We start from the raw sequence: 24790 nt of genomic DNA on the forward strand, positions 1-24790 counted from the left end.
GGACCTTGTCATGGATGAAACTACCATAGTGAGTAGTCTAAGGCTTCCAGTCTCTTTTTAAAAATTTATTTATTTTAATTGACACATTATACATACTTATGGGGTAAAATCTGATGTTTTGATACATATATATGTTGTATAATGATCAAATCAGGGTAGTTAATGTATCTGTCACCTCATGCATTTGTCATTTCTTTGTGGTGAAAACATTCAAAAGCTTCTCTTCTAGCTGTTATGTAATATACAGAATTTAACCATAGTCACCCTATTGTGCAATAGAACACCAGAACTTATTCCTCCTATCTAATTGTATATGGTCTTTTTTAACTGGTCATATTTTAGATTTGGGCTTAATCCCCAGAGACCTTGAAATGAAGAGAAAATGAAATGTTCCAGGGAATAGTATTTCCCACTAAGAACAAAAGGTGTACGCTATTTGCACTTCTTTGTATGAACATCAAATAACTTGCTTTGTTCCGATGGGGTCTGAGAAGTTTCTTTTACCTTTCCAACCCTGCCTTCCAACATAATATAGCAAAAATAGAGGTTTAGGATTAAAAAAGGTTTGGACATGAATCCGTTTGATAGTACTGAATAATATAGTTCTAGAACTATTAGATGTTTCTGATTAGAAGGAAGTTTCTTTAGTTTATTTAATATTGCCATAGATGTCAGCACATGCAGTCGCCAAATCACAGTTAGGTTAAAACCTACAAACTGAGTTCTTGGTAACAGGAGCACTGAGTGCTAGAAGGTTTAAAATAGATGTCATATGATACCAATTATAACTCAGTGAAATTTTACAGTGCTAGGATCCTATACAGAGCACAAGCCAAAATGGAAGATGGTCCTGTTTTCTATGGCTTTAAAAACATTTTTATTACAATGTTTGCTACCTTTTTTTTCTTCAAGCTTTTAATTAAAGTTTTTTTGGCTCTCCTAACCCATTTCTATATCGTCAAAGGAAATAGAAAAGAAGCAGCTAGGATAGCAGAAGAGATCTATGGTGGAATTTCAGGTAAAAATACATAAGTTTGTTTCAATACTTAAAAAGAATACCCTCATAGATGATTCATATGAGTAGTATTTCTAGAAGGCAGATTTTATTTATACTTTTGTTTTTAAAAAAGTCTATCATTTAAAGTAGCAAATGGTGCTGGCTGCACCAATTTGTGAAGAATTTTTAGCTTTATTTTTTGCAAATTAGATCTATTAGCAGTTATGATTTAAGAAGTAGGTGGCTTTCGAAGAGCGTTATTACAAACCTCACTTCTACTGGCCAAAAGAATTACTTATATAGGATTATTTTCTTTAATGTTTTTAATCATACTTAACAATGAAGAGCATTCTAACAAGACTAAATTTCCTAAGGAAGTAGAATGATCAATATGATTCAAAACAGCAAACATGGCATGCTATATATATTTTTTTGTGCTGTCATTTGCAATTGGAATTGATTAACCACTTGTTGCTGTCTGGAAAAACCCTATGCTAAACCTATTTGTTCGTGGCACCATGCAAAGCACCGCAAACAAAGGTCATTATAATATGAAATGCCAAGATTTGGATAATACATTATAAAGTCTCATGCTTTGTAGAGATTAGTCTCCATTTCTTTGGAGAAACGACTCACCTTAATTGTAGTGAGATACTACAAAAGTAAATGAGTCAGATACGCCTGTCACTGCTGGGATTGTCACTTAACAGAGGAGTATTTATTCATAAACAGTTCAGAATTTCCCTACGTATTTTTAGTGTTTGCAGGGGTTCCAGGATTACATCATTCTTTATCTAGTATCCATTTCAATTTGCATCCAGGATTCTCTTTCAAAGTAGGCTTATGCTATGTGATTCTAATACACTAGACAACGGTGGTCTTATCCAAAGAAACAAGACCTCCAAAGACGAAGCATCAGAATGCTTCAATTAACTGAGGAAAATGAGAAGATTTTTGAAGTTTCGGGAAGTGTCAGAAGGCCCGGACTGTGGAAAGAGATATCTTTTGGGGATTACATTTGTCACACATTTCAGGGAGGTATGTTACTTTCACTGATTGAAAAAAAAAATTAATGCTTTTTAGTTTCAAGTTAAGCCTAATCTGAAAAGCTATTTTCTAATTTAACTTGTAAATTTAGGCAGGGGCTTTCTAAAATTTTCAGTAATAGTTTTGATGTTTTCATGGATATATCATCCTCATGGTTTAAATTAGGTAAAGCCCAACAAACTCAATATTAGCAAGATTGTGTTAAAAATGTTTTCTCCTATTGCTTGTGTGCATTATTTCTGTCTTTGTAGTCCTTAAGTACACTCTTAAAAGGTTTTGTAGTAGTCAAAATTCATGTGAGCATGGTTTGAATTTAAGTAAGTCTGGAGCCAGAATACAAATCCCTTAGAGTTTATTCTGTAGCTCAAATATATTTACTTGTTCAAGCTCCTAGGATAATAGTCATTTGATTTGCAAGCATCATAGTGTTATAAGGTCAAACGTATTTTTCAATTATTGTTAGCAAGAAGCAGGGTGAGAATAGTGCATGTTAATTTCTCAGTTTAATTTCCTTCCTATATTTATATGAGTGGTCTTCAAAAACTGCATGGAAAGACTCATGTTTCAGTTCCATTTTCCACAAACTTCTTGAAGTATACTCATATATATGTGTGTGTATACCTATACATGCATCACTACACTCTCACACACATATATAATAGAGAGTATATCCAGATTTGGTAAATAAGTCTTTCTATAATAATGTAGGGAGTAATATAATAGAACCAGTAGTTTTTACATGATTCTAATAGTGTTTTTTCTTTTGACATTGTTAGCAGTCAGATACTGTATATTTAAAGTCCAACAAAAATCAAATTTAAAAATCAAAAACAAAATTTTGTGAAAGTTTTAAACTGAAACCAGAAGTCACCCTTGGTGTTCATCGGTTAGGCAAATGTTTGCTGGGAAAACATGACATTTAATTAGTAAGCTAGCCAATTGACTTACAAAAGTCTCAGCCCAAGGTTAAATTTCTTGATTCTGCCTGCATATTCCATTCCTGTAAACTAAGCTATTGTCAGCAATGTCAAAAACAAAGGGAGGGAAGTAAAAAAATTCAGCCGGGACAGAGTTTAGATTTTCATAGGTCCTGGGCATTCTTTCTTTCTTTCTTTTGGAAACTACACCTAACATCCCTCATTAAATTTTTTTTGACTGTAAAATCTTTTGGCAAGTTTTTTAATTTTTTTTTTTTAATTCTGGAATTTCATATTCTGGAGTAGATTATTTGATATGTCTTTATGGTTTAAACTATTGTAGATAACTCATCACAGTTGAGTTAAGCTATGGTTGGCTGTTATTAATTTTGATTTTTCAAGCTTCTTTGTGTATTTTGTCAATAATATATACCTTTTTAAAAATTTGAAACATTGGCCTTGGTCCTTGTTGTTATGGCTAGAGCACCAGATGGATCACTGGAACCCACCTTCAATCCACACATATTTCTGTAGGCACTATCTTTCTCCATAGAGACGCATTATATGATTTTTCAACCTTTGCTAATTTGTACTAAGGTATATTTAGTACCATGACCTGGTCATCAAAGTTGATGAAAACAAAGTGTAGATATAGATTGAAATCTGTCATCCACAACCCTTGGGCCAGACATGTTTCGTAATTTAAGAGCTTTTGGATGTTAGAAAGATTACACAGTATGCATACTGTTTATTACACAGCACTTCCTGTGGGACCTAGAGCTGCCACTCATAATCGAATATTTTGTTCTGTCTATAGTGAACACAGAAATATTCACACTAAGTGAAAATACAAATAAAAATACTAAATTGCTTTACCTGAGTCCTGGCCATGTTTTGCTGCCAAAAGATTTTGCATCAAATTTGGGGAAAAGCTTGGTTTTCATAATTTAGGAGATTTAACAATTGCAGATAAGAGGTTGTAGAACTATAATACGCTGTTTTTTTTCTAAAAAAAAAAATGGCTATTTTAAGATAAGTCTAGGGCCAGCCCCGTGGCTCACTCGGGAGAGTGCAGCGCCGGTAGCACTGGTAGTGCCGAGGCCGCAGGTTCAGATCCTATATAGGGATGGCCGGCGCGCTCACTGGCTGAGTGGGAGAGTGCAGCGCCGGTAGCACTGGTAGTGCCGAGGCCGCAGGTTCAGATCCTATATAGGGATGGCCGGCGCGCTCACTGGCTGAGTGTGGTTCAGACCACACCATGCGGAGGGTTGCAATCCCCTTACCGGTCAAAAAAAAAAGATAGGTCTAAAACATTAGTTCTATTCTAAGTGTTATGCTTAAAATCACTTGTCCTCATTCTAAATTTAATAAACTGACCTTGATTTGACAGCCACACCTCTGTCTGACTCAGCATCCTGACTCCTTTGTCCTGTGTTTTCCATTCCAATAGGATTTTCCTGCCTTTGTTCCATTCTTGCCCAAACCTCTGCCTACCATTCTGCTCTTTAGTTTTTCAGGTTGTCTCTTCAAACCTTGGCCTAACCATCCTCTGAGTAGTTACCTATCTCAGGTGCCTACTTGCTTTTCCAAAGTTGGGACAACAGTCCCTGGCAGGGGCTCTGCCTTTCCACCTGTCACCTGTAGCTCAGCTCTCTTCCCTTTAAAGGGCTCAAAGGAGCCTTCTTTCTAACACATTACAGTACAGTTCACTGTGTCTAACACAGTTCATTGACGATGTTTCATCTCCCAACCAGAACTAGACAGTCTAAAGAATATTCATTTTAACTCAGTTTTATTATATTTTGGATATCTCAGGAAATTTATTATAATATGGGTTTTTCCCAAATACCTTTGTTTTGCTTAAAATATCATTAATTCTGCTAGGCTCTTGCCTGTATTTTGGTTCAAAATTGCAGTTCTTTACAAATTTTCATTTCTTTGATAAATGCTGCAGAAGAACATGTTACTTCATATGATTTCAGAACTTGAATAAAGAATAAAGATTATTCCATGGGCACTGGGGATTATAACCAGTTAGGTGGTCATTTTGAATAATAAACCAGTAATCTCAAATATTTGTTGTAGACAGGGTAAAAAAATCACAAAAACAAATTTAAAAAGAATAATTGGTTTCTATCTTTAATACTTGGGACTTAGACAATGATATTCCATCTGAACAAATTTTGTTTTAGGAGTTGTGAAATTGTTATTCAAAGAGTAAGAGATATAGAGAACTAGAGATAAAAATCACATTCTGAGAAAAATTCAAAGGGAGAAATGAAAAAGAACATGAGCACTTTCTGTCCACCTCCTCAGGAACAAGCAAACATATTCGTAAACTATCTTCATAATGTGTTTGCAGCCCTGTGACACCAGCAGTCTGCCAAATAACTAAAAATAGATTGCCTTAGAATGATGGAGTCCTACTTAAGCATTCATTTATTTGGAGAGCTTAGCTGCATATTTCCTGAAAGGAATGGAAAAACTCCCAAGCTGCCAAGTAACTTTTATCCTAAATTTCTCGCGATTAGCTCCTATTTGCAAAACAAGAGTGATAAAAGCAAGAGACTGTGTGGGGAACAAGATAGAAAAACAGGAGATCCCCACTGTGGCAGAGTTTCTGGAAAAGGGTTATATGTGAAAAACCTTCACGGTCCTTTGAAGCAAGTGTTGGAAAACAATGGGGCTGGATAGGTTACTTCCTCGAGAGTGATTGTGTTTCCAGTTGTGAAACAAGTGATTTCTACTTGTAAGGTGATACAATTGATTAATTTCATGCTATTTATAGAGAGATGGCAGATGTCAAAACATCCCACAAGAAGTAAATCTACTGGGAGGATAGGCAGAATTCAAAAACCAGTGATTCTTAAAACCAGAACAAGGTGTGTTCTGAAGTCCCCAAACTTGGGATTCATTCCTACTTGTGCCACTCACTAGTCATGAGAGCTCTTCATGTGAAGCAAAGTGGTTGTCATGCATTTTGGGGTGTTCCTGTTTGTAAGCAAGGCTCTTCCCTCCTCTCTTGAAAGCCACGGAATGGGGGCTCTAGAAGAAATACAAGTTTAGATGAGGGATGCTTGAAAGGAGGGGATCCTGGTATTTCACTGTCAAGTCGGAAGTCTGCTGAGACAGACAACTTGCTGAACTGCCCTCCCACCACCATGCTACTTGAATAGGGGGAAAGAGAACTGGAAAGCAGTGGTGTGGTGAGGGAAAAACCCAGGACAGCCACCAGTCCCTCTTTCTTGGTGCAGTGGAAGATGGTGCCACAGGTGTGTCACCACGACCTTGACCTCAGAAGCATGGAGTGGGAGTTGGGGGCATCAGAGGTTGCTGCATTGAAGGAGGACACTAGGAGATATGGCCAAATGTCAATGGGTAGGAAAGGCATTTGGGGGAGAGCCCCAAAGGGCGAAGGACAATGCACAAAGCCAGAGTGAGGCCTGTAGTCGAGGCTGAGCAAGCAGAACTGGCCTTCTTTTCCAGTTAACTGGGGAGAGTTATCTTCCCTGTTGCTCTCACCCACCCCCAGGGCACCGGAGGAGCTGGTGCCCAGAAGCAGCAGGTGGGAGACGTGTGAAGAACATGTTGCCCTTCCGCCTCCAGCCCCTCAGAGGGCCTGGCAGTGCCTAGAGGCAACGAGCTGTGAAGAGGATCGGAGATCACAGTTTACGGGGGCTGGCCTGAGGAGTTCCTGAAACTCTTTATGGAAGTATGACATAAATACAGAGAAGTGCACAAATGCTCAGTGAACAGCTGGGTGAATTTCCGCAAAGTGAACACAGTTGGGAACCAGCACCCAAGAGCAAGACACTGCGCCTTCCCAGCACAGCCCCACCATGCCCTCTTCCAGTCAGCCCCCGTCCCTCCTGTGGTTACTTTTGATTCCTAGCACCCAAGGTGAGTTTGCCCTCCTTTTGTCCTTTACAGAAACAGAACCACACAGCACATGCTCTTTTGTGTCTGGCTTCTTTCACTCAACATTAGGTGTGTGAGATTGATCCATGTTGTTGTGTACGGGGATCAGGTCTTATGAAACTGATGAGCAACAGAAAGTTACTAGAAAGTTCGAAATAGGACGAAGATGTGGTTAAAGTTTCTGCCTCCGGTAGGAAAGGGAATCATCACAGCCAACTTGAAAGCAAGTTTTAGAAATAATAAAGCCATTTCATGTTGATATCATAAGTTAGTGCTTTTAATAGCAACTTGTCACTTAAATATTGTTTTTATATTTAAATAAAGTACCTTAGGTGACTCAGGTTGACTGGCTATTGTTAGAACAGAAGAATAAGAAAGCCACAGCTGTGGGTTTGCATCTTCCGTTGGTCATGGTGCTGAGTTGCCAGCCGTGGGTCAAGACTGTCCTGCCAACCCCAGAGCTTGCATATCACTCCCAAGAGCAATTAGGCAGAAGGGCAAGGTGTCTGAAGCACACTTCACGTTGCATGAGATGGAGGTGCATTAAGAGAAAAGCAAGACTCACTAATTGAGAATTATATGCATACGTTATCTCATTATTTCCAGGTTATGCAAATTATAAATGTCTAAAGAGATCTAAAAATATTCCACTAATCAACTTTTAACCAGCTCAGGAACAGGTGGAGATACAAACACAATATATGTTCAGGTTAAAAATTTTCATGTGTTTTCCTTTGTTATTATAAAAGCATTATGCATTTATATGAGGAATATGGGATCACCAGTGATTTGATCTATCTATATTTTTTACTTTTTATTTTGGAACTAATTTCAACTGACAGAAAAGTTACAAGAGTGGTACGAAGAATCCCCACTTCTCTTTGCCCAGAGACCCCGTTCATGTTTAGCCAGCTGTCCTAATAATGTCCTTGATAGCAAAAGGATCCAATTCAGGCTCAGGTGTTGCCTTTAGATGTGTCTCATCAGCCCCCTTCAGTCTGGAACAGTTCTTCAGTCCCTCCTTAAACTGGTTACAGGCCAATTATTTTGTAGAATATCTCCTCAGTTTGGGGTGATGCACAGTGTCCTCATGATCTGCTTTGGTTTATGTATTCTGGGGAGAAATAGCACAGAAGTTCTCATGCATTCCCCCTGATGGCACATGATGTTCATCGCGTTCCATCAGATGGCACACAGTGCCAATTTGTTCCATCACTGCTGATGTTAACTTTGATTACCTGGGTAATGTGGTTTCTACAAATTCATTCCACTGTAAAGTTACCCCTGTTCCCTTTATAATTAGTAATTATTTTGTGGGGAGATAAGTTCAGGCTAATTCTATTACTTCTACATTTCTAAGCTGGCATTCTACTATGAAAAAGCGCTTTCTTTTCTCTGTATTTATTTATATCAGCAGGACTTATAGATTACTATTTTGTTGGGTACGGTATAATATGGTACTCTCATTGTTTATTTTGATGCTCAAATTCTTCATATTTGGCCAGTGGAAGCCCCTTCAAGCCAGCTTCTGGATCTTTTTTGACATTTTCCATCATTCTTTGAGCACTTCCTTACTTTCTGGTGAGACATTTGAGGCCCATCTTACATTTTTCCTAGCCCAGGCCTGGGATCAGCCATTTCTCCAAGGAGCCCTGATTTAGGTTTTCTTGGTGCACAATGGTAAAAACAAACAAACAAAAACAAAAACAAAACAAAAAAAAATATGTATACACACACATCTACACTTTACATCTAAATTTACTTTTATATCTATCTAGATATATTGAAAGTAACATTTTCATACTGATTCCTTCAATATTAATCCAACTCTGCAGAGTTCATTCTAATTTTCCCCGTTTTCATAACCCAAAAGATTAGAGAAGATACATTGAGTTTTACCATAGAAGAGGACTTATTGAAATGTTTATAACCCTGGTTCTCATCTACCGGAAAAGGTCACTTTTTCTTTGAGGACTTGTTTTATTTCAAACCCAAACAACTTAGTCTTTGGTGGAATTTTGGTTTTTGCCAAGTTCACAGGTATGAAAAATCTGTGTTCTTAACACCATAAGGATCACCTAGAAGAGGCTGGTGAGAGGACCCCTTTGTGTTAAATCCAAATTGTATTACATTCTATTCAATGTATAAAGAGTGTGGTCATTATGTGAAAAATACTCAAATTTTGCAAACTAGAGTAGGTTTTCTTCTCAAAAAATGTTTTTCCTTTGGCATGCTTAATAGAGGGTTACTTCTCAAATGCCCACTTAAGCTGGTAAGTCTTGTTTGCTGACAAGCACTTACAAGAAAAATATGTTTGTAAGACAGTTCTGAGGCTGTTCGTTAGGATGCTGCCCTACCATTTCTACTCATTAATCATAAACTGTCTTGAGCACCTAACACCATGGATGTATTTTATTGACCTGCTTAGAGACCAAAGCATCTGCCAAATATTAGATTGCTATATCTCCATTTTATAGATAACGAAATTGAGGTTCAAGTAATTTTGGTAACTTGCTGATTTTGGCAGAAAAAGTGGTTGAGGTAGAAGTCGAACCCAGGCAGGCTGGCTCCACTGTCCCCGTGTTCAGCCATCACACTAAACTTCCCACAACAAAGTTGTTTGAGAAAAAACTGGAGAATTGGATAATCTGGAAAATGACATTCTGCATTTTCATAGATATGGTTCATTATCAAATGAAGCAGAGACGGTTACCTAGGGAATTAGGAAAAACCCAATTCCCCTGATCACTTGGGTCTCCTTCATAATGCGCATGCTGTTGTGTCCTTGTGGGGTGGGTGAGGAGGTGAGGCAGGGGAAGAATGAAAATGTGAAGGTCACTGACCCACTTTGTCATTCATTTTGCCTTATTCAGAGCTATTGGATTCAAGCACTGGTCATTATGTATTTGAACTAGAGCTTTTGCTTATTAAAACTGCCCCCCCAAAAGCCAGAGTGGTCCAATTCCCCCTCTCAGCACACACCACCAAACTAATAAACTTTACACTCAGTAACTTGTCACTCTGAAAGCGGCTGATGACAGAGAGGCTAATGCATGGTATCCGCTTCCTTCCTCTTCCCCCAAGCCTCCCCTCACAGTGGGTAGACAGCATGAACAAGCTGAGGAAGAAGTCTCCAGACCTTGACTCTGAGCTTAATTTGTGTTTCAGACTGCTGGGCAGATCGATCCCCACTTCATGAAGCTGCAGCCCAGGGGCGCTTACTGGCCCTTAAAACTTTAATTGCACAGGTAAGTAAACTCAAGACTTGATCCTTTGTGCTTTTGCTATAATCAAGCATCGTTCTTCATTAGCTTTGGCCATAGCAGAGGTCTTGCCTGCCTCATCCGGGTCCTAGCACTGCCATTCTAGGCATATGTATCCTCTTGTACCTCATGATTTATTCCTCCTGCCTCTCCTTTCTTGGGGAGCTGCCTCATTTTCTCCCCAGTTCCCTCCTTCCCCTTCTGACCCTTCCTTTACCTCAGAGGAAGTTCCCTGTGAGAGATGATGGTGGATGTCCTCAAATTTATGTTGTACTAACTCACCTCATGCTCTCCTAGTGTGCATTAGCAGCAGCAGTCCTCAAGTTGCAGTAGTCAGCTATTGCTGCATAACAAATTACCTCAAAGCATAGTGGCTGAAAACACCAACACTTAAATTCTCACGGTTTCTGCAGGCCAGGGAGCAGCTTAGCTGGGTGATTGTGTCTCAAGGTCTCTCATAGGCTACAAAGCGTCAGCCAGGGCTGTGGTCATCTCACAATTCAACTGCAGGAGGGTGTGCTTTCAAACTCATTCACATAGTGGTTAGCAAACCTCAATTCCTTGCCACATGGGCCTTTCCACAGGGCTGCATCATGAGATGGCAGCTAGCTTCCCCCAGTGAGAGTGCAAGAGAGTGCCTAAGAAGGAAGTCACAGTATTTTCATAACCTAATCTCCAAAGTGACATCCTGTCACTTCTGCCATATTCTGCTGTGAGTCAATAAGTCCAGCCCACACTCAAGGAGAAGGGATTACAGAAGTAAACCAATACCAGGAATCGGTGATCACTGGGTGCCATCTTAGAGCCTGCCTAACCCTATGACACACTATTTCAAGAGCAAGCATTAAAATATTTTGACAGACAGGTAAATCTTACTCCTTAGGAATGATTTATTCAAGTCTTAGAGATTAAGGCTACTTTATTTGTATTTATGACTATATCCCTGGCACCTTGAACAATGAGTGGTGGCCTAGGAAATATTTGTGAAATGAATGAACGTGCACATGCTCCACTTGCTTTGTTTGTCTTTGCAGATACATGTGTACAGAGGAGGCGAGTCACTATGTCTTTTTTCCACATCTTAGCAATAACCTCACCTGGTTTCCTTAACATTTTGAATCTAAACAGCTAGGCACCGTGCTCTTTGTGTGTGTATTTATTTTTTGCTTTCTTCTTTATGAGTTGTGTTACTTCTTAAGAAATTAGAGGGAAAGGAAAACAGTACTGCCAGCAATGATCAAATGGGCTTTGGATCTGATTTTATCACTTGCTCGTTTATTTTTAAGCACTTTAAATTTGATGTGATTTGATTATTTTAATATGTAATATATTCACATAATTCAAAAATTAAAATGATATAAAAACCTACACAGTGAAAAGTCTTTCATCCACCCTTTCACTCTCAGCCTCCCACCTTTTTATTTTAGAATAACTTTTTAAAAGAGATGCAAAGATAGTACAGAGAGTTCTTATGTACCCTTCACCCAACTTTCACTAATGTTAACATCTTACAAAGCCGTGGTACATTAGCCAAAAATAAGCAATTAACATTGGTACAATATCATTAACTAAACTGTGGACAATTGAGATTTTACCAGTTTTTCCACTGGTATCCTTTTTCTATTCCGGGATCCAATCCAAGATCTTACACTGGATTTAGCACTTCTTTATTTTTAACTATTTTTTGCTTCAATAGTGTGATTAAATGCATAAGGGACATTCTTCATTGAAAATTTCAGCTTTTTCTTGCTAAATCCCCACTTCTTTACCCTCACACACTAGTCAAAATGTGGTATTCTACTATTTTTTTCTGTATTTCACATTTAGATAGTGTGGTAAATGTGAGCAAAACATTAAACCAATGTAAGTAGATGTGAGTAAAACATTAAACCAAGATTCAGGAGCTCCTGGTTATACCGCTAGCTGTCACTGGCAGCGGGGGAGAATCAAGTCTTACCAATAATTTTAACTTTCTGCATCGTTATTTTCTCATGTACAATTAAGGTGATCCACTGTACATGGTCTTTCTGGCCTGCCCAGCATTAATTTTCTCCATTTCCAGGATTCTGAGATTTTTGCCACTTTTTTTTCTAGCACATTGCTGCCACCTTGTGGATTAGCCTGTTTTTTGTTTGTTTGTTTTTATTTTCTTAAAAGGAAATCATACATGGGAAAAGGAAAAGACTTTTCTAACTGTATTTGATATACAGTTTGAAATACATAGTACCGCTCTACAGTGATGATGTCATATTCAGGACATGAAAATAGACAGGACCTAAGAGGCATAGAGAGGCCATGTGATGAAGGGACAAACAATACTGGGAAATCCAGCTTCTGGGATGCAGCCAGCACTACGGAGATCGGGCAGGAGATGATGCCTATGAAGTTTGGGGGTCAGGGTCATGGCACCAGGTTTTGGAAGCTTTCAGCAGGTCAGTTACAAGGTAGGGAATCAAAAGCAGGGCTGAGCTGGGGTGGACAAACCAGTGACCTAACTTCTTTCACAGATAGAAAGTGGTAATCTTGGGGGGAAATGGTAAGAGCCAAGTTGTTAGAATGAGGGTTTGAAGTCAGAGTTGTCCAGCAAGCAGTTAGGCTGACCTTGTCATCTGTCACATGGACTCCAGGATGGGAAAGGTGGAGCATGGCAGCGTGGTGAGGGGGAATGTGTTAGATGTGTTAGGACAGGGTGGAGGCATTCGGACCTGGGTGAGGAGATAAGGGTTAGTTGAACCCCCTGGCCCCAGACCCTGGGATTCAGAGACCTCTCCATGCAGTGGAGTCACGGCCATAGCAATGCTGCTACTACACAGCATGCAAGCCATAGGAGCACTGTCCACTTCCTTTCTACTCTTAAGCCTGGGAGTCATTGCTCTGGTCCAGCTCCAGTGCGACCTCCTGAACCTCTCTACACTCCATCACCTGCTCCTCATACCCACTGCTGTTCGTGCCCACTGCAGGTCCAAACTAGCTATGCCTGGACTCATAGCCATGTCTTCCTCGGCTCTCTTTGCTTCTGCCTTGCATCCCTACCCCTCCAATCACCCCTCCATTGCTGCTACCGGTGTGCTTCTTCCACCACAGCTGATCTATTAGCTCACAGGTGCCTCCTTCCCTCTAAGGTATGCACTACCTGTTTGGCAATCAAGGCCTTTCATGATCGGGCTCCAAGTCACTGTCCTCCTTCATCTCCCCCCATCTCCTACTTCCCCTTTCTTCTCCAGTTGCTATCTCATGTGGGTCCTTTCTGATCCAGAAATAGCCAGCTATCCAACTGTGCCCTGCCACACTTCCTGTTGCTTCCTACATTTGCGTATTCTGTTCCCTCCTAATGGCACTCTTTCTTTGTCTTCTTAGCTTGAAATTTTTATGCTTCAAGCCTTAGCTAAATGCTATTTGTGAAGTTTTTTCTTACTCTCCACGTCAGATTCGAGGATACCCCATGCTCTCAACTGAAATTTGAATGTGCTTCCAACATAGCAGTATTCTTGCTCTTTTCTTTTTCATTTATGCCTCCCTACTAGGCTCTTGGAGGAGAGAGAACTGTCATAAGCTTGGAAGCCCCAGGTCCTAGTGCATTGTCTGGCCAGAATACTAAGTAAGCATTTGATGAATAAAGGAATTTGAGGATTCCACGCTGTGTTTCAACTCTTCCTGGTCATGGCCTCTCCTTCTCTATGTGGTGCTAATATTACACCCACAGACCCTGAAAACTTCAGAAACATGTCAAATGATGTTGCTTTCATTGCTGTCATTAACGCAGCATTTAAGTCTCTTCTCTCCTAATTGTAGGGTATCAATGTGAACCTCGTGACAATTAACCGGGTCTCTTCTCTCCATGAGGCCTGCCTTGGAGGTCATGCGGCCTGTGCTAAAGTCTTATTGGAAAATGGTGCACAAGTGAGTATGGCCCCTGCCCACTTAGGCCTGTCTGCCCATGTGCACCTGCTAACCTCTACAGAGACATTACCTTCCAGACTGCTTACCAACTGTGGGTGTGGGCAGGTCTGGTCCCATCCACGTCCATATTCCATCATCAGGTTATTCCTCTCTCTTCATCCTGTATCCCCATATGTGAACATTCTGTATGGTAATTCACAGGAATCTTTCAAAATTGTGATGCTGACTTTTAAAAAATCTTTGCTATAAAACATTAAAAAGAACAAATTTATGACAATAGAAAAACCCTCTTAATTCAACACCCTAAACCAACAACTATTTCTATTGAGCAGAATTATCAAATTAAATGAGCTTTAAATAAATAATGCATTGGGGGAAAAAACCCACGAAATTAAACTTTATCTTATTTTTAACTCGTGCTATTTTTTTTTCAAAGAATGACTGAGGTGGTATATATCATACAGATACCAGAATAGAATTATAGAATCAAAACTTCTGAAAATCTCAATGACACCTGTATTTAGTTGTCAGATGCTGTTTTGTTGCTAATTTTATTGTTTAACTCAGTCCTTGAATTTTTTATTTTATGAGCTGCTGTGGTTTTAGTACTTAATAACTATTTTTCTTTGCATTTTATATGGAAGTTGGGTTTCTACAGATAGACCTGAATATAAAATCATCCTTGTACAAACTGATTTTTCCGATGCCATTGTGGCTGTACATTTCCGTTAGGTAGTGCTTCTGTAAGTTACCACTTAGTCAGCTCATGGGTAATGATGGTGAAGTTTGTGAGGGCCACTTGCTTTCGAGCTAGATAACTGGAGTCACAGACAGACTGCTGGTGGGAAATGTTAAACAATGTCGGGTCAGAAAGAAGGTTTGGTCGGGGACAAAGAGAAAAATAAGATACGATCCCTTGTGATTGGCAATTTTATAAGGGCACAGCTAATAAATACTGTTTTATACTATTTAACATTTAAATCAGATTTAGATAAAGGAATAAGAGAAAGTTGGTCAATCAGTAGAAATTCCCCTTTAATTGGAAGTCCCATGGATACCTCAAACTCAAAGCATCTGAAACTGTGTTTATCACGTTCTTCCTTCTGGGGTCCTGCTCCTTGTCTCGGGTTCCCAGTTTCAGAGACTGGCCTCCCAAGCCCCAAATCTGGGAGTTATCCTATTTCTTCCATCTTCTCATATAATTAATCACAAAATCCTGCTAATTATACTTCCTAAGTGTGTCTCAAGTCTATGCTCTCCTTTGTCCTGCTCCTATAGTGGTCTAAAGCATTTATTATTGTATCAAAATGATATCCTTTTATGTTTGTCTTTCATGATAGAATTCAACCTACTCAAGGAGAGGCAATTATCTTACTTTGTTTCCAAAACACTGGCATCTAGGAGGTGTTCAATAAATGTTTGCTGACATAAACTGAGAGAAACTTACAGGAAATCAAATAAGATGAGGATAAGGACGATACTTAGTAAAAACAAATCCAACCAGTTCCACCAAATATTTTTCAGTAAAAATATAAATAGGTTAGAAATCCCTAGTGCATGAATTTACACACATTTTCTCCTGCCCTTGTCTGTGTCTTCCATCTTAGCATCTCATCTTTAACTTTCCAGTTTAGTGGGGGAGATACTGGAACCCTGGAGAAAAATCTCTTTTGTTTCTGAAGTGAGGAAATTTAGAATGCTGATTATCACAAGCATCTATCCTTAGTTGTTGAGGCAAAATGGTTTAACATCAAACCTCCATTGTCCTACATTTCAATCATAGCAGAGCCTCCCATCAGAATGTCTTGGTCCCCTGATGTTCTTTCCAATCTGTTGTTGATATGCAAATATGCCTCCTAGCCCTGCTGGTTCTCATGAGCCTCCCACACTTCTGGAAGGGTGGTTGGAGACACCATGTTGATGGCTACTTTCTATGTGCCTTTGTCTTGGTCATGATCTCTTTGGAAGTCACAGCTGGTGTATGCAATTTGTATGGATTATTGTCAGCCAGAGAGGAAATTTGTGTCAAGAAAGACAGTAGAAATGTGGAGAATTGCTGAGGAGATCTGTTGCAAGCACAAATTTGGGGACCATAAACTAGCGATTTCTCCAGTATTTTTGGTTCCCGCCATGTTTGTTATGATTGGGACAGGGAGTTAGGGCCATACTAATGGAAAATGGAAATAGTTATTGTTGTAAATATTTATTGAGTGTTTACTGGGTACCAGGCAATGTTCTGAATGTTTAACATATGGTAATTCACTTGGGCAACCCAATAACCTCATGAGGTATATTCTTTCATGATCCTTATTTTATAGGTATGGAAATTGAGGCACAGAGAGTTAGTATCCCAATACAGATCACTGAACAAATAAAAGAAAGAGCTGAATTTGAACCCAAGCTAATGATTCCAGAGGCCATGTTCTTAACAAACATGCAGGACCACTCCTCAATGATTAGGAGGCTGTTTAGAAGCTTTGGCCCCTTTTGCCTCACTTGTGATATTATTTATAGCTGGGAGTTGGTTGATAGGCTACTGGTGCCTAAAATCATGATACTGTAATGATATGAAGCTCCGTCACTCATTCACTGGTGTGGGGACTTTCCCCAGGCAGGTACATGAGAATACACACTTGGAGATGGTGAGAAAGAAATAGCAAGTCCCCTGGGTCTCTCTTTGCCCATCATTAGGTCAATGGAGCGACAGTTCATGGAGCCACACCCCTCTTCAACGCTTGTTGCAGTGGCAGTGCTGAGTGTGTCAACGTGCTGCTAGAGTTTGGAGCCAAGGCCCAGCCTGAGATGCACCTGGCTTCACCCATCCATGAGGCAGTGATGAGAGGTAAATGAACCACCACAATGCCCAGAAAGCATTGGTGAACTCACTCCAGTCTGCATGAAGCCATGGTCTAATGTTAGCCATATAAGGGTCACCCTCACCAGATCTTCCTCACTATGAGAATATGTGTGGCTTAGGAATCCCACAGCAGCAACTTTAATTTGCCTAAATCTTCAGGAAATACCCTGTAGCACAAAACAGCTCTTATAACCTGGGAATGTCTTCCCGTCTCAGATGTTTTGTTTCCTGAGGATGGTCTCTCAGCATGACTTTCCCAAATCTCTTGGCTGGTGTTTTGGTGGCAGCTGGTGCAGCCAAGACAGCAGTTGTGACTTCCATGAATTGTACCATGCTATGTCTCTGTCCTTAGTAGAAAAGAACGGCTCATTCTCTTCAAGCCCATAAAACATCAGTGACTAACATAAAATAAATTACGGAGGTGAAAGCCAAGGCTGATACTACCTCTAATGGAATAGTAAAAATATAACTGCCCACGATAAGCAATGTGCTACAGATGAGCTGATGACTTCAAGGTCATAGTTATTTTTTAAAGAATTGCAAGTTTAAAAAGCATGGTATTGGAAATCTTGAAGTTGACTCTAGACTCCTGTGTTTTCAGTTACTTTTGGTGAGGAAAAACAGTAAATCTAAATAATTTAAAAACTATATGCATAGGCTAGCCATGAACAGGAAGAAGTCATTGAAAGGAAAAGGCCATTTGTCAAAGGTCATACTCAAGAGCAACATTTCAGTGATACTCAGTAGTAAAGTTAATTCTTCTATATGAAGATCAGAAATACAATGAGAAGTTAGAACAGTCTAGAATAGGGGTCTTTGCTGGTGTAACTGAAGATGAAAGTCCTTATTTCAAAAGGCAAAAGTGAAAGATTTGCCTCAGGTTATTTAACATATCACTTGGTAATTTTTTTCCAATGGATTACTTTAAATGATACAAAAGACCCAAATCTCACCATGTCTATGTCTTTTATGTTCTAAATGTATTTAATAAATATTTATTGATTAATAAGTAATGTTACTTATTTCCTAAACATCAAGTTAAGTCCTTTTAAGTTGTAGAGTAATGGACTATTTTGGAAATAATATATAAATCTTTTTAACATTTTAATGTTGATTTGAAGTAAAAATTAATGTTATTTGCTTTTTCTATCCAAATGTTTAAAAAGCGGATGAATATTGGGAATGGTTTAAATTACTTAAGTAATTCTGCACTGCTTGGCTAGTTATATGTGGAGTGTTTGGTATCTGTGTTCCTACAAAACATATACTTACATATCCTTATCATAAACACAGTTTACGTGTTTCTACATATTTTTTTCTGTATAGTACAAGCATGTTAAGGACCAATGTCCACAGAATGGAAGCAAATATATTATTTTAGATACTGCTATATTAGTGATGGTCATTTAACTTTTATATTAGCAAATTTATTATTTTAGATACTGTTTTATTAGTGTTGGTCATTTAACTTTTATATATTCATTTTTAAAACTTCCTGAGAATCCTTAAATTTAACTCAAAATATGCTCAATTTCTTGTTGAGCAAAAAGAGACAATAATTATTCAGAAATATTTATTATATACCCTGCATTTATCAGGCAGTTTTAGGCACTTGGTAGATGTTATTTCTGGATTCTTATAACTTTAAACCTCTATAGGCAAGCTGGGTCATAGTCTGAGTTAATACCTTGACATATTGATGGTATAATCCAGGTATAATATTTACTTGTGTGAACAAATCATTTGAATCCCACAGAATCTTGATTTGTACATTTTAACGCATATTTATACTTATTTCATGATTTGTGACAAATCAGGCAGGTACAGGATAGGCTTAACTATTATGTTTTCTATAAAGAGAAGGTTGGTTAAATTAATTAGTAATGATAAGATTTTTAAAGGAAATATTTAAACCTTCAAAGAGAACTAAGCCTTTACAAGCTCCTGTCAATGCCACAGAAGCATTCTCTCCTGAACAAATCATTCATATCCTGCAAATTAATCATGTCTATCCCTTCATTGAGCAAACTCTCAAAGGAGAATGCTTGCTTGCATAGTTCTTGTTATCCACTGAGTTTGAAAGTATATTTAAAAATATTCTATACTCGAGACTTTTTATTCATTCTCCTGGGTGTCTTCCAGGCTAATTAAAATAAGGTTGCAGACCATACACCCAATCTCACATGCATGGGTAAGAAAAAGAATGAGAGATTTGTAGTGGAGAGGGAAAGGGTTGGGCCTTGGGTTTGAGCACTGGCTTTTTGCAGTAATAATAGGGCGAGTCATTTACCCCTCTGGGCCTTGTAGCCTCCATTTGTAAAATGGTGGCTTCATTCTAGAGAGTGATTTCAATTGTGCTCCTTGGACCCCTTGGTTTACTTAGAGTTACCTCAGGGGCTACAAAGAGGAGTCTGAGTCAGGGAAGCATGAGTATGCTTCTCTTTTTAGTGGTTTTATCTTGGGGGTTCCTACCTAAGATTTCCAAAAATGAACAAACAGAATTTTCTATTACAAAAAGAGGTCTAGGTTATTTCTAAAGCCCATTCCAGATAAGCTAACCTAAAATTCTGCAAATATTCAGTATGTCTCTTTCTTGAGTGAAGTTATCTTGTGTTTTACCAGGTCACAGAGAGTGCATGGAGATTCTGCTGGCAAATCATGTTAACATTGACCAAGAGTTGATTCAGTTTGGAACTCCCCTGTATGTGGCCTGCTCCTACCAGAGAGTGGACTGTGTGAAGAAGCTTCTAGAATTGGGTAATTTCCAGAAATCTTTTCATGAGAAGAACCTGTTAGCCTTGTTGGTTTTCTATGGCTTCAGAGATGAAGTTCTTGTCAGGCTGGAAAAAAATCTGATAGTATTTAATGCTTGAATGCCAAAAACAGAATTTCTACAGAGAAACTGCGTGTATTTCTCAGTTCTGCTTCCTTTGCTGTTGACTCTATTTACTTGGTATGGGTCTCCCTGGTGGTTTCAAAATGTCTGCCAGCAACACCCGGGCTTATAGCCTTTCTCATCCAAACATAGCAAAAAAGAGAATTGGCTCTTTTTGAGCCACATGCCCATATGTGAACCAGTCATAGTGGCCGATGGAATATATTGTACTGATTGTCTTAGGCTTGATTTCAGTCTACTCTGCAGTTATTAGGCTTCACTGGAAATGCACGGACTGGGAATCACAAGAGGGTAGTTCCCAAGAGGGAAATCTAGGTGTGGCCAGCAAGAAGATGCTGGATCGTAAAAACAAAAGACATTTGCCACAGATTATTTTAGATCTATCCTAAGCTCTTTAGTCATTTTAAAAATTCAAAGCGGCATATACAAAAATTGAGAGCCCAGGGAAAAGTAAAATGTCTTGAAACTATTTGTTTAAAGATTTGACAAACTTAGCCACTGACATAAAGGTAGGAGTTGTAGTAAAAACCCTTAGCTGAGAGTTTTTATCTCCAAAAGGCTCTTTGTCTTTTCTTATTCCCTACAATTTACTATTCTCTATTGTAAGCTCGGAAATCTTTTTTTGAGCCCCAAATAATATAAATACTAAGTAAATTTAGCTTTATTTCTTGTCAAAAAGCAAAATAATTCTATGTGATAGGACCCTCAAATATCTTATTTTGTATGTCACACAATTTATGTGGGGAAGCAAGTAAAGTATTTAAAAATGTCTAAAAATATCTAAATTCACTTTTCTCACCAAAATATTTTGAAACTTTCTTAGTAGGCATTGCTAAGGTTTTAGGCTTCAGTCACATATTTTCAAAGACTTGGCAAATACATCATGGCATTTAAGATGTCTTTATACACAACAATGATATTTTAGGCTCATTGTGTCTTACATTAACATTCAGTGTTGAATTGTGGCCATCTGCTTTATTAAGGAGCCAATGTTGACCACGGCCAATGTCTGGACACCCCCCTCCACATTGCAGTAAGGCAGTCCAACGTCGAGATCGTCCGCCTGCTAACCGACTATGGGGCTAACCTGAAGTGCAGGAATGCTCAAGGCAAAACTGCACTTGATCTGGCGGCTCCGAAAAGCAGCGTGGAGCAGGCTCTCCTGCTCTGCAAAGGTAACCATGGGCTGAGTGTCCACTTCTCTTCCCTAAGCACATTGCTGTCTCTCCTTCCTTTCTCATCCCTAGAATTTTTTTTCTTTTCTTTCCTCTTTTAAATTGGGGTGGTATCATGGGAAGTGACAAGTCCTGGCATCACTGAGATGTCTTCTGGGATTTTACATGCTGTGTCTATTTACTTATAACCAAAGGGCATTTACATACAACTGGATTGTTGCTTTGTATATTTCATAACAAGAAAATAATCAGAAAACTTTGTGTTCACCGTGAAAAGCTTGATCTGCCACATCTATCATGGCATAAGCTTGAGCAAACCAAAACTCTGCTTTGTAATACTAAAAGGCAATCAAGGACAAATTAGAAATACTTGAGTTAGAGGCGATAGGGGATACACAGAGTATGTATTTCAGAAACTTGACTAAATGGTGAGGTATTTGCCTGTTCTTCAGATCAAGAAGTAGGTGGGTCTGCATTCCTCATTGCTCCACTCCCATTTCCACAATGGGTGTTAAGAGCAACTGTAGATGCCAGAGGAGGAAAGAAGGTGAGTTTCTAAAAATGCTTCATGTCCCAATTTCAGAAGAGAACCATGTATATCCGTTCAGTAAGAGAATATTTTCTGAGCCTATACTGATCATTTGTATGCTTGAGAGCATTTTAAAGATAATTGTAATTGTTCAGCTTTACATGTGCCAGGCACTGAGCTAAATTTGAAACATAGATTAACCTCACTGAATTCTTAAAACTTTAAAGCAGTGAGAACTTTATAGTAGCTGGTGCTATGCCAGCTACAAACGGGAAAAGAGAAGCATAGAGAGATTGGCTTGAGGTCACAAAGCTACTAAGAAGTAGAGCTTGGTTAGAGTGTGGTTCTGATAACACCAAGGTCCTGGATTCAATTCCTGTACAGGCCAGCAGCCTCCCCCACCCTCAGAAACAAACAAAACCAAAAAACAAAAAAACGAAAGAAGTAGAACTAGGATTCTAACCAAGCTGCCTGACACCAGAAAGTGCACTCTTAGTGTTATGAGGCCCCAATCCTGAATATTCTGAAACAATTTCCAGTGGGGAGGTGTTTTGTTTTACTGATCAGTTCCATTTTGGGAGACCACCCCCATTTCTAATTTATCTTCCAAGTGGAATGCATGGTTTAATCGTTTTAGGAATGGTCTCTCTATAAATTGGTGCTTCTTAAGCTTTAACATGCATACCAATCACCTGGGGATCTCATTAAAGTGCAGATTCTGATTCAGGAGGTCTGGGGGAAGGCCCTAGACTCTGCATGTCTAGCAGGCTGTCAGGTGATGCTGATGCAGCTGGTCTAAGGACCACACTTTGAATAGCACTGACTTAGATTATTTGCTGTAGTCTAGGTCATGAATGATTGTTCTTTTATTTGTACCTCTACCAGGAAAATTACGATCTTCTTTACCAGATCCCAGTTTGGAAATACCAGGTACTTTCCAACTGTTAGCTGAAAATATTGTTTACAGCAGTTTTCGCACTTCCTCTTTCCCTCCATCAAACATATTTCCAGGTCTAGGATTTGTGTTCCTCATAAACAAGTTCCTCTGTCCTCTAGCTTTGTAAATATAGCCACTTGCTCTAGAAGGATGAACACCAGCTACATCAGAGTTTGCTCTGCTGTATGAACTTCTCAAGGCCAGCCAGACAATTTGTCTGCATTACTGTTTTCCAGAGGAGCTTAAATTGGGCAAAAAGTAGAGACACTTTCCACTCTTGCTTCCCAAGGCGCAAGTAAGGACGATTAACTTAACTAAGGGCGATTGTTTGGTCCTTCAGGTAGCTTTCTTATCACATGGATGCTTGCTGACAATGTCAATCCAAGTGTTATCTGGTTATTTGTATATGTGGTCTGCCATTTTTCATGGGGCGTAAGATGGTGTTACAGTAGGATTTTCTTGAAAAGGAAAACTTTGTATAGGCCAGTAATTAGATCTACTTGAAGAGAACTTTATTGATAGTCAGGTAAGAAAATAATGGGATATTATGAATGCTCCTGCATAACAAGCATTCCAGGCAAAAGTCATTCATTCTATTCAACCATATTTTGGGCTCTCATTGGCTTATTTTCCTTAAGGATTCAAAGCCATTCAAAGCCATCGGTATGGTCACTCCATAAGATGCCATGAGACTGAGGTTCAGGGAATAATGGGGTCTAAGTGAGTTGAGTACTTTCTATAGTTCTCTGTTGAGCTGAGATTCTTGAAAGAATGGAGAGCCCCTCCAGGTGTGAGTCAGGACCCAGCCAGCACGACCTCATGGGTAGCTAGAGCTGGGAGGTCCAGGAGGATGTTAAAGGCTATGTCTCTGGCCCCAGGCTCTTCTCCTAACATGGCCTCTGTGACCATGCTCATTGGGCTTCCTGCTGACACCCTCTCCATAGTTGTCTCTCTGCTCCACAGATCTCTCTCAGGGTCCTACATGATCAGTGCTTCCATTTGCATTTTCTTCTAGGCCAATATATCACTTTCATTGGTACATATAATACGTAAATGAGGTGCGTTCCCTTTAGATCCCACACTTCATTCCTAACTGGCCTCTGGTTAGCCTCATTCTTCAACATTCGTAATACAGTTACCACTGGAGGATCAACTTAAAGAAATACATTACCTCCAGGGGGACAAATGGGGATGCCCTGTCTGTATCTAGTATCTGCTACCTCATTCTATAATTCCTGTACTGATCCAGCTTCTCTTCTGCTTTTAGAAAGTTTCAGCCTCTTCCAATCCTCTGATCTCCTTCCACCCACCACCCCACCCCACCACCATGAGTTTCACAATATCTTTATTCCCTCTCTCAGGCCCACCTACTCTTTCCCAGCTGTGTCGCCTGTGTGTCCGGAAGTGCATGGGTCAAACATGCTATCAAGCCATCCACCAGCTATGTCTTCCGGAACCTCTCCAAAGATTCCTCCTATATCAATAGCTCCAACTGTCCACAGGAAGACAGTTGTAAATAAACAGGTTGTTGTCTGCTGTACCCAGGGTACCTAGTGTAGACACCCACCAGCTAGACTTTCTTAATCTTCAAATGAGCTGATCCAGTTAGAGTTAAATCCCCAATGAACTGGAACACTCGGGGAGTGGAAACTCCTGGTTAGTTTAATGTTCTCTTTAACCTAGGGGCAACCAGAAACCTTTTCGTTTTTAGCTCTTATTGTTAAGAAACTGTAAAGTAGAATGAAAATAATGGGCTATTTTATGATGATTCAGGATCTTCAGTACATAAAGGTCAACATTCTGAATATTGTGTAGACATGCAAATCTGGGTGGATAAGATTATAATGAAATGTTAAGTATTCCAAGATGTATTCCTGATTTAGTTCCCTCCTTTTGCCCCATTTCTTCTTTCTTTGCTTGAATAAATGTCTGCTATAATTTTGCTTTCTCTGACTTTTTTATATGAGGAGTCTTCAAAAAATTCATGGAAAGATTCATATTATTTTTTAATTCCACGTTTCCACAAATATATACAAAGCTAAATACTGTGAAAGCATCACAGTTAATTGGGGCTTCCAGTTACTGAAGTCCTGGTTGATAAGAGAGACTTTGGAAGAGATTAGCTCACCCAGAGGTTGGGGTCTCCTGCTCATCACTTGTGATATTAAATGCTGTTCTTCAAAGTAAACAGTTCTAGAATTGACAACACTGGGTGCCCCCAACAACCATCTCCCTTTCTTGCCCTTCTGCAACCTCTCCTCCTCTCCCTCTCTCTCCTCCTTTTTGTGAATTTAGAACATGGAAACTGGATAGACTTTTAATTTTTGTAAATACTACTGTCATGGTTCAATGGC

At 39.2% G+C, this 24790-nt stretch overlaps 1 protein-coding gene across 2 annotated transcripts; it reads left to right on the forward strand.

Moving 5' to 3' along the window:
- Positions 1 to 792: 792 nt before the first annotated feature.
- On the forward strand, positions 793 to 24378 carry ASB11 (ankyrin repeat and SOCS box containing 11, E3 ubiquitin protein ligase). Of its 2 annotated transcripts, none has more exons than XM_008588620.1 (7): positions 793 to 1018; positions 10048 to 10127; positions 13935 to 14042; positions 16734 to 16884; positions 19522 to 19656; positions 20779 to 20970; positions 23798 to 24378. In XM_008588620.1, the coding sequence occupies exons 1-7, from the start codon at positions 838 to 840 to the stop codon at positions 23920 to 23922; spliced, it is 972 nt and encodes a 323-aa protein (XP_008586842.1). In that variant the 5' UTR covers positions 793 to 837; the 3' UTR covers positions 23923 to 24378. The 2 variants fall into 2 exon arrangements, with proteins under 2 accessions (XP_008586842.1, XP_008586843.1); XM_008588621.1 differs by lacking the exon at positions 793 to 1018 and adding an exon at positions 6797 to 6861.
- The last annotated feature ends 412 nt before the right edge of the window (positions 24379 to 24790 follow it).

The sequence above is a fragment of the Galeopterus variegatus genome, unplaced genomic scaffold (genome assembly GCF_000696425.1).
Source record: "Galeopterus variegatus unplaced genomic scaffold, G_variegatus-3.0.2 Scaffold4926, whole genome shotgun sequence".
In the NCBI taxonomy this organism is placed as follows: Eukaryota; Metazoa; Chordata; class Mammalia; order Dermoptera; family Cynocephalidae; genus Galeopterus; species Galeopterus variegatus.

Coding starts and splice junctions, on each gene's coding strand:
- ASB11 (XM_008588620.1), top strand. CDS start 838: ATGGAAGATGGTCCTGTTTTCTATGGCTTTAAAAACATTTTTATTACA. Junction 1,019..10,047: donor GATCTATGGTGGAATTTCAG/GTAAAAATACAT, acceptor TTTGTGTTTCAG/ACTGCTGGGCAGATCGATCC. Junction 20,971..23,797: donor GGCTCTCCTGCTCTGCAAAG/GTAACCATGGGC, acceptor TCCCTCTCTCAG/GCCCACCTACTCTTTCCCAG.